Source organism: Lepisosteus oculatus, chromosome 3, assembly GCF_040954835.1.
Source record: "Lepisosteus oculatus isolate fLepOcu1 chromosome 3, fLepOcu1.hap2, whole genome shotgun sequence".
Lineage (NCBI taxonomy): Eukaryota > Metazoa > Chordata > Actinopteri > Semionotiformes > Lepisosteidae > Lepisosteus > Lepisosteus oculatus.
In genome coordinates this window covers 1,229,849-1,243,300 of record NC_090698.1, presented here as the reverse complement: position 1 = coordinate 1,243,300, position 13,452 = coordinate 1,229,849, and the positions used below count along the sequence as shown (strand labels likewise).

Sequence of the window (13,452 nt, the reverse complement as noted above, 5' to 3'; positions counted from 1 at the left end):
ACTTACAGCCCTTCCTGAGCCCCACACGCGCAGGCAGCGCAGACCCCGCGGGTGGTGTCAGCTTCGGCACTCATCACACACCAAGACATTAACAATCGTATTGAGCTAATTATTCGTTCAAACTGGACCTATTTAACAAATTTCCACCAGTCTTCAGCGGCTGGGAACTGCTAACGGCTTTGGCGCCTGCTGGGTTTTCAGGGCTGGCGTTGCTGGCCAGCGGCCTGTCTGGAGAGAATGGCCGAGCGCTGTGTGTCGCACCAGGGTGCTCTGTACGTGTGCCGAGCTGCCAGCGGCCTGAAGGCAGCACGGGCCTCGGTGTGGGCTGTTCCTGGCTGGGAGAGAACTGTCTGGGAGTTCACCTATTTCTCGACGCCCCGTTACTTTGAAGAACGGGGGGCTTTGATGAGCTCCCCGCGTTGCCAGCGGTGACAGGGAGGTGTGCCAGTCACAGCCAATCGTCGCTGTGATTGAAAATGTTTTCTTCAAAACGGAGAAGTCCCTGTGCTATGTCTTTATAGGTGCACACATCTCTACTGCATCCTTACAGTTTCATTCACAGCAAGAACAGGCCTGTCTGTTTCTATACCATGCAACTACCGAATTCCAACACTGCTGTAACCTGGGCTGCACCTCAAATCAACCCCCCCCCCCCCCCCCCCGAATCCTCCCAGCTCTGTCCATCGCAGAGGGCGGAAGATATGGGCTTAATTTCCACACTTTCCACAATCAGGGAGGAGATCCATGCGTACTCATTCAGAAACCTGGCTAACATTTCACTCTGACAAAAGCAAGGCCAGCAAACACAGTGAACTCATGGTGAGGATGGCAGAGGGTGATGCAAGTGCAGAACGCCAAAGCAATCTCCATGGCTGAGACAGGGCAGCTGCTGGTTGTTTGCCTTGTACAGCAGCGATTATAGTGCAGAGAGACTGAGAAGTTTGCACTGACCCCTTTCTCTTGAAATATGTTATGGCATATCAACAGAAGAATAAAATCATCGTGTGCATCTTATTCTGGTTGAATTTCATTAATAACTATTTGCAATTTCCACAGCCGTGGAAGGAAATTCAGCAGTTTAGCCCAGTGGTTCACAGTATTTTTGGAACAGTACGATAAAACCATGGGAAGTCTACGGTGCACAGATTTCATAAGAGACTTTTGCCCAATGTTTGGGGTCTTAGTGCAGACGTGTGTCACAGCAGGCAAGTCCTGGGACGAGAGAAGTATGGAGGAGGTGTGGAGCTGGACTGGAGATGCATGCCTTCTATTAAACTATTTCCTCAGTTCCACTGCTCTGACAGTGAGTGTGGATATCCCCTATTCAGAGCAGTCGAATTGATACAGTCATGAGCCCAGTGCCATAACACGACATTTTCTGGATGTTTGTTCCCAAACACCTGAGTCATGAGAAATTAAACCCTTATTTCTCACCTCCTCAAGAACCAAGTGGATACACACCTTTCCAGGTACTTGACCAGTGGGGGGCACTCACGGATGAGCTCCCTTCCCAGCTCTCCCAGTCTCTTGTCTGCTCTCCCAGCACCTCTCAGCCCCACGCCGCCCCACACACTCTGGAATTCCAGCTTGTTTTCTACATGGCTCAGTTTTCCAGCAAAACTGAGTTGGTGCAGAGTAACACCTGGCCTGGCTTCTCCATGCAAATGTGCAGACTGGTAGAAAACTGGGGGCCAGGTGTCAACAGAAGCAAGAGTCAACACTGTCTGTACACTTTGCATAATGGCAGCCAGTGCACAAGTAGAGAACAGAGGCCCCTCCTAATATCGCTGTCTGACACAAAAGCCTCAGACGTTTCTGGCTTTACAGTGTCGTCAAGATATGCATGTCCCGAAGACAGCCATGCTCTGATTTTGAATGCACTTGCATCCAGAATACGTTTTGCACAACATTTCAAGAGGCAGAAACCTTCCTTAAGTGAACTAAGAAGAAAACTACCAACAGTTACTGTTGGTCTCCTAATACCAAAACACAAACAGGAGCCACAGGGCTAGAAGAGCCTGGAGAAAAGGGTGCAGGGAACTGGCCTAGAAACTGAGCCCACTGGCTGCAGAGGAATCAGCGCTGTGTTCAGCCCCTGACTCAGATTCCATTTCGTGTGTCTAAGTTCAGATTTCTGGATGAATGTGAGAGGCAAATGTGGGTAAACTGTTGATTTATCTCCAATCATACAGCTCAGCATGCCGCTCGGAACAGCTCTGCACAGCTGCTGCCCTGGAAGAGCCCCCTGCTCCGCGTGCGGAGGAGCCGGCCGAGACCAGAGAACGAGACTCTGGGCTCCCTTCGCCTCCCTGCTGAGCCAGCACCAAGAGAAACCAGCTGTGGTCTGAGCTGAGCGACAGAGAAACCCATTCATCACAGCACGACTTGACAGCTCAGCAATTTCCTCTATAATTCCTAACCTGCTGCACATGGTAGCTGCTGGACATGTATAGCATTGAGTTCCTGTTGATTTTATTTCTGATCAAGTTGTTATTTTCTAGGTGCACTGACTAAACTACTCTAAATATCCAACATCCAAGTGGATCGTCTACAGCAACAGCCGTGCCCGACAGCGACCTGCATGTCTTCTGGAAATGCATTCTGAGCCGCCGTCTCCAACAGCTTCACTTATCTGAAATTGTTTGCCAAAAAAGCATCTATAGAAAAATGTGTCAAACAAATTGCACAGAACCAACAAATGAGTTTGGGGGAGCCCCGTGTCCTCCAGTCCTCTCAGCGTATGTTCAGACTTCAGTACTCAGCTGAAAACTGGAAGGATCTGTGAAGTGCTCTGCTCCCACCCAAAAACTGCACAAGAGGAAAAGGCTCTGAATGCCTCTGGAATGTAATTTTGAACTGAAAGCAAACAGACGTTTTTGCAGTGTAGACTGACTACGTTGCTCCTGCTGTGGGACGCCCTGCTCAGGCCTGGCGCAGGGACGCGTGCGGCGCCCGGGCTGCAGTCAGAAACTGCTGTGGCGGAGCTGCGCCGCGGTGGGCCGGGCTGGGGGCCCCCGATGTTCAGAGCAGCACGTAGGCCGGCAGGACGCGGTCAGACCCCCATCTGCCAGCTCCGCAGAATGTAAACTCTTCCAGGGAAACCGCCGGATCGCAGCTGCAGATCAGGGCTCTTCAACACTCAGCCCTTTGTTGAAATGCAGACACCTAAATCAAACGCTGGCATGGTTACTTATCTTTTACGTGGTGTTGTTCTTGGAAGAGAGGGAGGTGAGGAGCTGCTGTGATATGAACTAACATGCCATTCGGCCCCCCCAGTGACTCAGCCAGGCACTGCTGGCATCTCAGAGCCTTGTGACGACAGGGCAGCCCCGAAGGGAACGCACACACCTGCATGATTGGACATCTGTAAGTTATCTACTCTCTGTCCTCTGACCTGGCTCTTCAAAGTCTCTAACAGAAAGCCTTAAATGAGACATTCCAGAATTATCCTCTAGTCATCTTCAGACGTGATCCTGCACAGTTACCGCATTGGCAAAAGACATTTTTAAGGAGCCTGGTACAGACACGTATTTTCCCCCTGAATCTCATGTTGGGGGAATTAATAAATTTGCAAACTGCTCCCTCTTGTGGTGATAATTTCTAACAACAGTAATAGAAATCTCACCTGAACCATACCAAACTCGTGTGCAGTATTTTCACTCCGGCTTTAGAGATAGATAGATACTTTATTGATCCCGTGAGGGAAATTGCAGCTGCCCCTGAATCAGATCTGAAACTGATATGGTTTAGCATGCACTCTCATTCCTTAAATTATACATCTTATCAACAAGGAAGGACAATGATTTATTACAAAATATTTTTTGTTGAAAAAATACACTTTCATTATTCACGCAGGAGGAAGAAAGGGCAGATCTAACTGCGCATTTTCATTAATGGGGCGCTGTTGAAATAAAGGGGACACCGAACCCTTTTATTAACTTGTCTTAGGTGTCCAATAAGTGGAAACACTTCGGGGGGCAATTTGGAGGAGGCAGTGATTGGTCTGACTGGTTTACTTTTACCTGCCGATTCTTACTAGTTCAGTTCAGTTTATTTGTCACATGCACACGTGCAGTGAAATGGTTATTTGCATGTGTGCTCCAATAAAAAGACATTAAGGAATCACCAAAACACAAACACAGAACAGCACCAGCAACAACAACAATGACGAGGCTTCACAGCCAAAATATTGTGTTTATTTTCTTCTCTTTTCAGCATGGAATAAACCTTCACTCGTTCCTTCAAAGTCAAATAACACTCAACTTAAAACTAAACTTACAAATCGTGCAGGATTGCCCCTGGACCGAAGACTCCTTGATAGATTAGACATTACTCACAATCAAGTAAATACTTGTTGTAAGGGCACTACCGTGGGCTCACATGTGGACAGTCATACATAGCATTTCTGCTTCACGGTAGAAAACCCCACGATTGCTGTACCCTGCCCGCTCAGGTATGCAGCGTGCATGTGTGGCCGTGGAGCCAGCAGTGGGTCACCCTTTCTTATTTTTAATCTTTGAAGGGAACAGATGGCTCTGCTGAGATCTCGCTCAAGGGTCAACGGCACCGTGGGGTGCACTGAACACAGCCCCCACAATAAAGAGCGCAGGCAACCATTCACTAGATAGCAGTGCTGCCTGTTTTCACACATAGTTGAACTCAAATCAACAATGCACCACATTGTGCGCATCAGATGGAAATGGAGTACGTCTTTGTCCTACTGCTAGCACGCAGACTTCGGAACTAAATTGTACAAAGTCAAAAAGCCCCTTCTTCCGGTCTACAAAGAAATTTATAATAGCTTCGGGCAGCGGCGCTTTCAGTAGTCTCCCCTTCACAGACATCAGCCTTACTGGTCAGCCGCACTGCACAGTCTGGCTGCCTCAGCGCCGGGCTCAGGACCCACTTCCTGGAGCGGTCTCGTGTCGCCCGGCAATCGGAAGAGCGGATTGGCTCCGTCCTGGGCCCCGCCCCCCCCCGCGCTCCCTTCCATTGGTTGCTATGGGGAGTGGGCGGGTGGAAGGTTCGAGAAGCGGCTGTCTGGAAACGCAAGGGATTTCAGTGTGGGATCAGGCCGACGTAAACACGGGCTTTGGGCAGACCAGCTGCAGGAGGCTCTGTTTTTGTGCGGCGATAATAACCTGCAGGAGCTAACAGAACACTAGCGAGGGTCGCCGACAGCGAACTCCGTCTTCCCTTGCAGGTCCCAGCGCGCTCGGCCCCGAGATGGAAGGCGTGACCGTGGTCACCAGCCCCACGGTGTCCGTGAGGATGACCAGCTCGCTGAGCTCCTTCGAGGTGAATCGCAGGTTCAACCGCGGCATCACGATCGCCGAGTTTAAGGTGAGCGCCGGGGTGTCCGCGCTTCGCAGCGCTAGGCCGCAGGCGGGACCGTCCGGGCCGGGCCGGGCCGGGCCGAGCCGAGCCGGGTCAGCCGGTACAGCTGCAGGGAGGAGAGCTGTTACAAGGCGGCGAACGGATCACAGGCGCGCTTGCTGCGAGTGAAGAGGGAGAGGGGTTTAGCGTGTGGCCGTTGGGGATCCACGCCGGCCTGCCGTGTCTCGCCGCGGGCACAGTCATCCGCTTGGTCGTTTAGCTGGTGCATAAGCTGTAGACACGTTTTGATAACTAGTAAAACTAATTTTTGTATTAACAATTAAAGGTGAAAGATGCATCTTGCAGTACAAAAGGGCATTGCTTTAGCATTTTCATATGTGTGGATGAGTAGGCTGATACACCAGAAGGCGTGGAATGGTCTGTGACAAGTGCGAGGTGCAGACAGTGCAGGGGGCAGTGACACTGCAGCAGCAGCAGGGGGCGGTGTTCAGGAGGTGCCCTGTGCTGCAGGTCATGTTACTTTGCCTTGTCATACAGGCGGTATAACGGAGCGAGAGCCGTCTCACAGTTTAGAGGCCGGTGCATGAAGAGCACAGCCTCAGACAGGCTGACTCAGGAGGGGATGTGGGGAGGGTCAGTGAGGCTGTGTGTCTCTGACTGAGGAGGGTCAGTGAGGCTGTGTGTCTCTGACTGAGGAGGGTCAGTGAGGCTGTGTGTCTCTGACTGAGGAGGGTCAGTGAGGCTGTGTGTCTCTGACTGAGGAGGGTCAGTGAGGCTGTGTGTCTCTGACTGAGGAGGGTCAGTGAGGCTGTGTGTCTCTGACTGGGGAGGGTCAGTGAGGCTGTGTGTCTCTGACTGAGGAGGGTCAGTGAGGCTGTGTGTCTCTGACTGGGGAGGGTCAGTGAGGCTGTGTGTCTCTGACTGAGGAGGGTCAGTGAGGCTGTGTGTCTCTGACTGAGGAGGGTCAGTGAGGCTGTGTGTCTCTGACTGAGGAGGGTCAGTGAGGCTGTGTGTCTCTGACTGGGGAGGGTCAGTGAGGCTGTGTGTCTCTGACTGGGGAGGGTCAGTGAGGCTGTGTGTCTCTGACTGGGGAGGGTCAGTGAGGCTGTGTGTCTCTGACTGGGGAGGGTCAGTGAGGCTGTGTGTCTCTGACTGGGGAGGGTCAGTGAGGCTGTGTGTCTCTGACTGAGGAGGGTCAGTGAGGGTGTGTGTCTCTGACTGAGGAGGGTCAGTGAGGGTGTGTGTCTCTGACTGAGGAGGGTCAGTGAGGCTGTGTGTCTCTGACTGAGGAGGGTCAGTGAGGCTGTGTGTCTCTGACTGAGGAGGGTCAGTGAGGCTGTGTGTCTCTGACTGAGGAGGGTCAGTGAGGCTGTGTGTCTCTGACTGAGGAGGGCCTTAAATCTGAACTGCCCGGCGACGTGTTGGGCAGCCGATGCGCAGCCCCTGTGCAGTGAGCTCCCCTCGCTAAGCGGCTGTACCCACTCCTGCTGAGTGATGTCCTCTGTGTGCCGCAGACCAAGCTGGAGATGATCGTGGGATCTCCTGCGTCCCGCATGGAGCTGCAGCTCTTCAGTACGACCGACAAGTTCCTGCAGAACCTCGACGACAACGAGGCGCTGCTGGGCTCCTACCCTGTGGACGACGACTGCAGGATACACGTAGGGCATCATCGCTGGTCTCTCCGCTGTCGTGTCAGCTGGGCCTCGCGGCTGTCGCAGGGCGAAGTCCGGGGCCCTCCTCTTGTGTGGCAGTCCAATGCAGGACTGTGTTGTGGTGCACAATACTAAACTGTATTGTGAGGATTCGATAGTCATGCACTCTAAAACCAGCATGTACTTTTTATGACAGTAGTTATTCAGGGATGTCGGTGAAATGTCTTGGCTTAAGTTGCATATCAAAGCACCTGAAGTGTATTTACCAGTACCACTTTGTATACAATACTAGTACGATTTTTAAGAACTGCTGTTTGCATTCATGATTTCTTTGTGTTAAGAAGGCTCTGGCCAGGATCTGACTCTCCAAACCTTGTGTGTGTGAAGGTGATTGACCGGAGTGGGGCGCAGAGCGGGGAGTTCACCGACCTGTCCAGAGTGGAGAAGTTCGAGATCTCCGATGAAGCCTATGAGAAGAGATCAGGTGCGTCACTCTGGCCGCCGGCCTGCGCTGCTCTGGGATGGGACAGAGTCAGATGAAGACACTCTTAATTCTAAAGAGAAAACAATACGTGTTTCATTTGGCCAACATGTTATATAACTTACAAAACAATGCATTCACTTGTCACAGCCTGGCTTTCACAAATACTGTTCTGATCTCCTTACTGGCTTGGTGAAAAAGGACAGCTGTTTGTGTTTTCCTGCAGAGGTTACATTCTTTGATGACATCTTTGTGCAGCTCCTCTAGGCAGATGGGCCCGGCCACTGATTTAATTTTCTGTCCGATGGCCGGGACGGTGAGGTTTTATTATGATGGCTGCTTGCACTCAGCCTGTAGACGGCAGTGCACTCAGTCATGAAGAGGGCTGTGATCAAAGCTGACGTCCCACCAGGAGCCTTTTGGCCAGAATCCCCAGGCAGGAGCTGGTGTGTTGGGTTAATCCTGTGGCGTTGTGCCCCTGCCACCAGACTCTGTGCGCTCCTTCATGAAGAAGAAGAAGGTGGGCCGCTTCAATGAGGAGGATGTGGAGCGCCAGAAGGCAGAGCAGGAGCAGAAGGAGAACGAGGAGAAAGCCCTGACCGAGGCCATCGCGGTGGGCGCCCGCTGCGAGGTGCGCGTCCTGGGGCAGCCCCCCAAGAGAGGGACCGTCATGTATGTGGGTGAGTGCGTCACCGGCGGGCCTGAGCCCCCTGCGAGGGCCGGTGAGCTTGCGTCTGTCTGCCTCAGGGCTGGTCCGTTCAGTGAGTCTCTTGCTGTTCCAATGGCAGGTCTGACGGACTTCAAACCAGGTCACTGGGTAGGAGTGAAATACGATGAGCCCCTGGGGAAGCATGATGGCAGGTAAGGAGAGTTTTATAAATTAGATGGAGGTGGAGTACCTGTATTTAAAAGACTTGAACATTGCAAATTAATTGTAGTAGTGTGTAGTTACCATGTGATTGGGATAGTTACCTTTATTCTCAAATAGAATAGAATGGTATTCCTTCTGATTTTTTCATTTGATTCGTGAGGATGCACAACACAGCAAATGTTTAGAAAAGACTCTTGCTGTGACCGGGGATCTGTATTCCTCTCCTCTTCTCTTAAATTGACCGCATGTTTGACATTTTGCCTGTGGAGTTAGGAAGTCAATCATTTTAATTTAAAATGATTTCACATGCACAAGAGTTACAACCGCAGAAGTGTTCTAGATTTTTTTTTTTGCCCGCTTTATTTATCTTAGGTTTATTTTTCTAGATTTATTTTTTTAGTTTGAAAGAATTGTTTTTCATGTAGTAACAGCTCACAGAGCTGTGTATCTAGCAGTTTGGGTTAAAAAGCAGGAGAAGATGGAGCTCCTGCAGGCTGCAGCCTCTGCCCATTATCCTGCTGCATCAGATGAGTGACAGTTCAGTGGGTGAAGCCCGTGCATTCGGACAATGTTGTTGTTGTTGTTGTTTCAGCGTCAACGGGAAGCAGTATTTTGAGTGCCAGGTCAAATACGGAGCCTTCGTCAAGCCACAGGTGGTGGTGGTGGGGGATTTCCCCGAGGAAGACTATGGCTTGGATGATGAGATGTAGTGGTGAGGAGGGAGCAGGGAGGCCCGGAGACCGCTGCTGTGCTCTGCGTGTGCTGCCGCTCCTGGTGCACACTGGAGTGTCTTCTCACGTTGTTAAAATACTGTATATATTTTGAAATGTGCAACAACTTTTTTTCAATTAATGGAGGAGTTGATTTCAAGACTTGTCTGTCAGATTAACTGCGAGGTCATCAATGCCTTATTTAAATTTATACTTTGAAAGTGTTTTTTTAGTATATTGTCTACTTATTAATGCTAAAGCTTGTAGAATTCAACTATCACTCTGTGTGCAAGTGGATGCAGTTTTCCCTGTGATCTCTCTGCTAAATTTATGTATTTAAATAGGTGTAATGTTGTTAACATAGGTGGGGACTGTGATCATATCTAGGATGTGTCCCTTTTTATGTATAGATAGGCTCATTTAAGTGGCGTCATTGTACAGTATGTTGTTCTGAGTGATTGAGCTTGGATATTAGTCTGCATGTCTGAGTTAAACTGTACAAGTCTCATTCACACCATCACACACTTTGAACTCAAGGTCTGTTCTATCAAGTGGCAAAATGCTCCTAACAAGGTTCACCTCTGAAAGAAGTAGGCCTTCTTTATTTTTGTAATTCAAGGTAGAGATTGTTTTGTTTACCAGTAGTGGTCTGGTATGTTCTCCATTTTTATTGAAGTGAACCTTTGCAGCAGATGAAGTGTGATAAGGCCTCCTGCGTTGTGAGATCCAGGCACTTCTGACAAAGCTGTGCTGATAGTTATTCTAAAGATTGCATGTTCTAGGGGACTTTACCTTCATGTTTAGCACAGGCTGATGTGAGAACTTAAACCAAAGGGTCTTTTAGAAGTTGCCAGTTTGCGAGGTGGAAACAGGAGTCCCATCAGTGGGAGACCTTTCCTCTCGTGTTAAAGAGGAGGCCAGTGGAAGCTGTCCTAGGCTGCGGTGTGGTGCCACTCACAGCTCTGTCTGAGCTTGCCATTTCCAGTTCAGAGCAACTGAGAAACTGACAAGGTCTAATTTTCAAAGAGCTTGAATTGACTGAAATAATTCCTTTTACTATGCACATGAGTTACTGAGGAGTTTTGTGCCAAAGTGTCATGATATATTTGTACAGTATAAATAGAAAACTATTACTAATCCGGATCCCAGACAAGGCACATGTAGTGAGTTGCACTTTTGTTTTGAACACTACCGGTCCAATGTTTTCTCCACAAAGGCAGTGTTGCGCAGACTGCTGCAGTACTGAGCCGAGAAGGCAGAACTGCCCTCTTTATTATGGCACGCATTTCATTTCTATGGAAAAGGTCCCAAATCAACCAACTATTGAAGGATAACTCTTGAGTTGAAAGCACTGTTTTCTTTGCTGGCTATGTCAAGTATTGGTCATCAAAATGAAGCATCAGATTTCATGCGCAATATACTGTATGCATCCTGAACCTGAATTTACACCATGTTGACTCTGTGATGGGGGGAAAAAACTACTAAGTTGTTAAAAAAATGTCTTAATTTGTCATTAAAAAGCACTAATGAAGTTCCAAATACCAGGTCTGTGGTGGCTTTATTCCTGTGCTGTAAATGATATGGTTTGGGAAACTAGTTTGATGGTGGCTGTTCTAACTTGTAATAACCTCTGGTGTCGATCGTGCCTCCATGGCTGTCCTGTCTGGGCGCTGTGTTGAACTGGAGGGGTTGTGCAGCAGCTGTTGGGCTGTCCCGGAGGGGTGTTGGACACTTGTACAGCACCTCCGCACAGGGGTCTGGTCACAGAATCTGAGTGTGCCGTACCAGATTCTACCAGGAAAACTTCAAGTGCCCGTCATGAGCAAAAGCACAAGGACTGTGAAATGAGCTCTGCCAAGGATGCACTACGCAGTAGAGGCCATGATGGACGAGGTTTCGTTTTCCAGAAGCACTGAATGGTGAAAAGGCTTTGTACAGAACAGTGAAGGGCTGACAGAATCTCCCTGCAGTGCAAGATGCTTGCAGCTCCCAAGTAAACTGAAGGTAACCTCTCAAAACCTGTTTAAAAAAAATCCGTCTTCCCTTTCCGTGCCTGGCCTGCGCTCCTGGGGGTTCGGAGAGAGCCGAGGTGCGTGCGCGGCGGGTGTTCGCGCTGTCCAGCAGAGGGCGCTGCAGGGGGGTCGAGCTGCTCTGCAGATGGAGGCCTGTCTTGCCAGCGGGCCGGACTCGGTGTCATAACAACAAGGTTATGTCTGCTGCGCTGGCGGGCGAAGCGAGGTGCACAGGTTGCACACGACGAGCTGGAAAGTCAGTGTATCGCTCAGCAGCTGTACGCAGGTGACGTTGGCTGACAGATATTACCTATTGTCACGGTAATTGTTTTTAAAATACCTACAGGAAAGTATAAATGTGCTAACCAGTGCTAATATCTCATCGTTATTTGGTCATTTTTGTTTCATGGTGTCTGTATCTGTCGTTGGGAGTTCTGTGGAGATCAGATAATGGCTTGTCAGTGTTTTTTTTTTTTAAGACAAAGTGAAGGTGGCAGGAGGAATATGATTCTGTTAAATGTATTCATTAGAAACATTGCCGTTTGCAAGAACGATTAATATTTTGGGAATGACTGTGTAGAGACTCGACCGACACCTCCTGTCATCCCTGTCGCATTTTAGGGGTATTTTATCCATCGGTAAGATTCAGATGCCTTCGGGTCACACTAAAACACTCCTAGCACCGCTGATTTGTGACCTTATAAGAATGTTCCCTGTTATTCTTAATAAAGCGTCATCAAACGTTTTGTGGATCATTTGCGTTGTGCTGTCTGGGAAGTGCCCGAGGGACTCGGGAGTGTTTTCAGTGGAAGGGAAGGGACACGGGAAGACTGTTGATCAGCCACACTGCTCTGGGAGAAGACGTCAATTAAACTAACTCACCTCGGGAGAAAATAAAGCTTTCGTTGGTTACAAACAACACTTTGTCTTGTACGGAGTAGTTTTCACTTGGTTGCAGAGCTGAAACTCGGATTTCTAACGCGCAGATCGAAGCAGACGACGCGTCCCGGTCAGGCATGCCTGAGTGACCCCTCTGAGCTGCTGTCCTGTGGTTTCAGGTCCACCCAGGCGGCCCCTCCTCGCCATGCTGCGCCACAGCAGGCTGCAGAAGCAGGTCCTGGCTCTGTACCGGCAGCTCCTGAGGGCCGCGGCGCACAAGCCGGGCTTCCTGCCCCGGATCCGGGACGAGTTCCGCCAGAACGCCAGCATTCCCAGGACTGACGTCATGCACATCGAGTACCTGTGTCGGCGCGGGTGGCGGCAGCTGGAGCAGCTCGGTCACGCCACCACCCGGCGGCTGGGCGCCTTCTCCAGGCCCGGGGGGCGCGGCTGACCCCCGGCTGGCACTGCGCTCGGGGGCGGAGAACTGGACCTGCCGGGTCCATTTCAGGTGCCAGCGGCTCCTATCCGTCCGCCTCTTCATTCCCCTGACTGCTCTGGCAGGAGAGGCAGCTGGTTAGTCACGCCCCGGCCGTCGGTCCGAGGCGGCTGGTCAGTCTACCGCAGGGTCACTGGACTGCAGAGCCTTCAGCCCGCAGCACAGCTCGGGAGCAAGACTCATCGGGCTCAAACCCGTCGAGAGGCCGCTGTCACATCTCCATAGTGGAAGGATTTGTAATGCCGATATTGTAGTTTGCGTTATTTCTCACAGACTGTTTTAATAAAATAAGTTTAATTGAACAAGAGAATGTAACATTGGTCTCACTGTTTCTTAAATCTTCCATAGTGGTTCCTGACTTGAACTTCTGTTATTTCGCTGTTCATTGGGTATTGCTGTAGACTTTCTGTAATCAGATACACATCAGGCTACAACTCAGTTGGTTGGCATATTGCCTTCTGCTACAGGTCAGTTCCTCTCACATGCTTGTAACGGAAATAAATTGATTTATTTTCATTGATTCCATCCCATCGTTCAGAATTTCTCAGTTTCACGTGTAAACACTGGCTGGGTGCGTGAAAAGCAGGAGCTTTTGAAGAAACATTTGTTTATTTTCTTGCACTGCATTTGTTTCTTTTGTGCTATAATAACAATAAATGTGCTATGTAATAACAATACATTACACTTCTTCAGCGCTTCTCTGGACTCTGCACGCAGAGCGCCTCACAGGGAATCACAGAGCCACTGCTGTCGGAGTTCCTGGCCGCTGATCCGGCTGTCTGTCACGGAGGGTAACAACACGCACAGCAGGCAACCAGTCCAGACAGCCTTCCTGGACCTGAGCCCTGTGCAGACCAGTTGGCCACGGTTTTTAGGGAGTTTTTGTCTACTTGGTTCTTAGTCTTTCACTTTTACAATCTTCTGTTCCCTTGTGTTCTACTAAATCATACCTTCATACCAGTGCCGAAGAAAAATACTGCAACCAGTTTAAAGATTACAGGACGGTTGCGC

At 49.9% G+C, this 13,452-nt stretch overlaps 2 protein-coding genes across 2 annotated transcripts; both read left to right on the top strand.

Moving 5' to 3' along the window:
* Positions 1 to 5,002: 5,002 nt before the first annotated feature.
* Positions 5,003 to 10,590, top strand: tbcb (tubulin folding cofactor B). The gene is made up of 6 exons (XM_006627620.3): positions 5,003 to 5,343; positions 6,852 to 6,995; positions 7,377 to 7,473; positions 7,959 to 8,150; positions 8,259 to 8,331; positions 8,934 to 10,590. Exons 1-6 carry the CDS (start codon positions 5,227 to 5,229, stop codon positions 9,049 to 9,051), a joined length of 741 nt encoding a protein of 246 aa, XP_006627683.1. The 5' UTR covers positions 5,003 to 5,226; the 3' UTR covers positions 9,052 to 10,590.
* A 1,557-nt stretch (positions 10,591 to 12,147) lies between these two features.
* sdhaf1 (succinate dehydrogenase complex assembly factor 1) lies at positions 12,148 to 12,756 on the top strand. The gene has a single exon (XM_015341025.2). The coding sequence runs from the start codon at positions 12,148 to 12,150 to the stop codon at positions 12,394 to 12,396; it is 249 nt and encodes an 82-aa protein (XP_015196511.2). The 3' UTR covers positions 12,397 to 12,756.
* Positions 12,757 to 13,452: the final 696 nt, after the last annotated feature.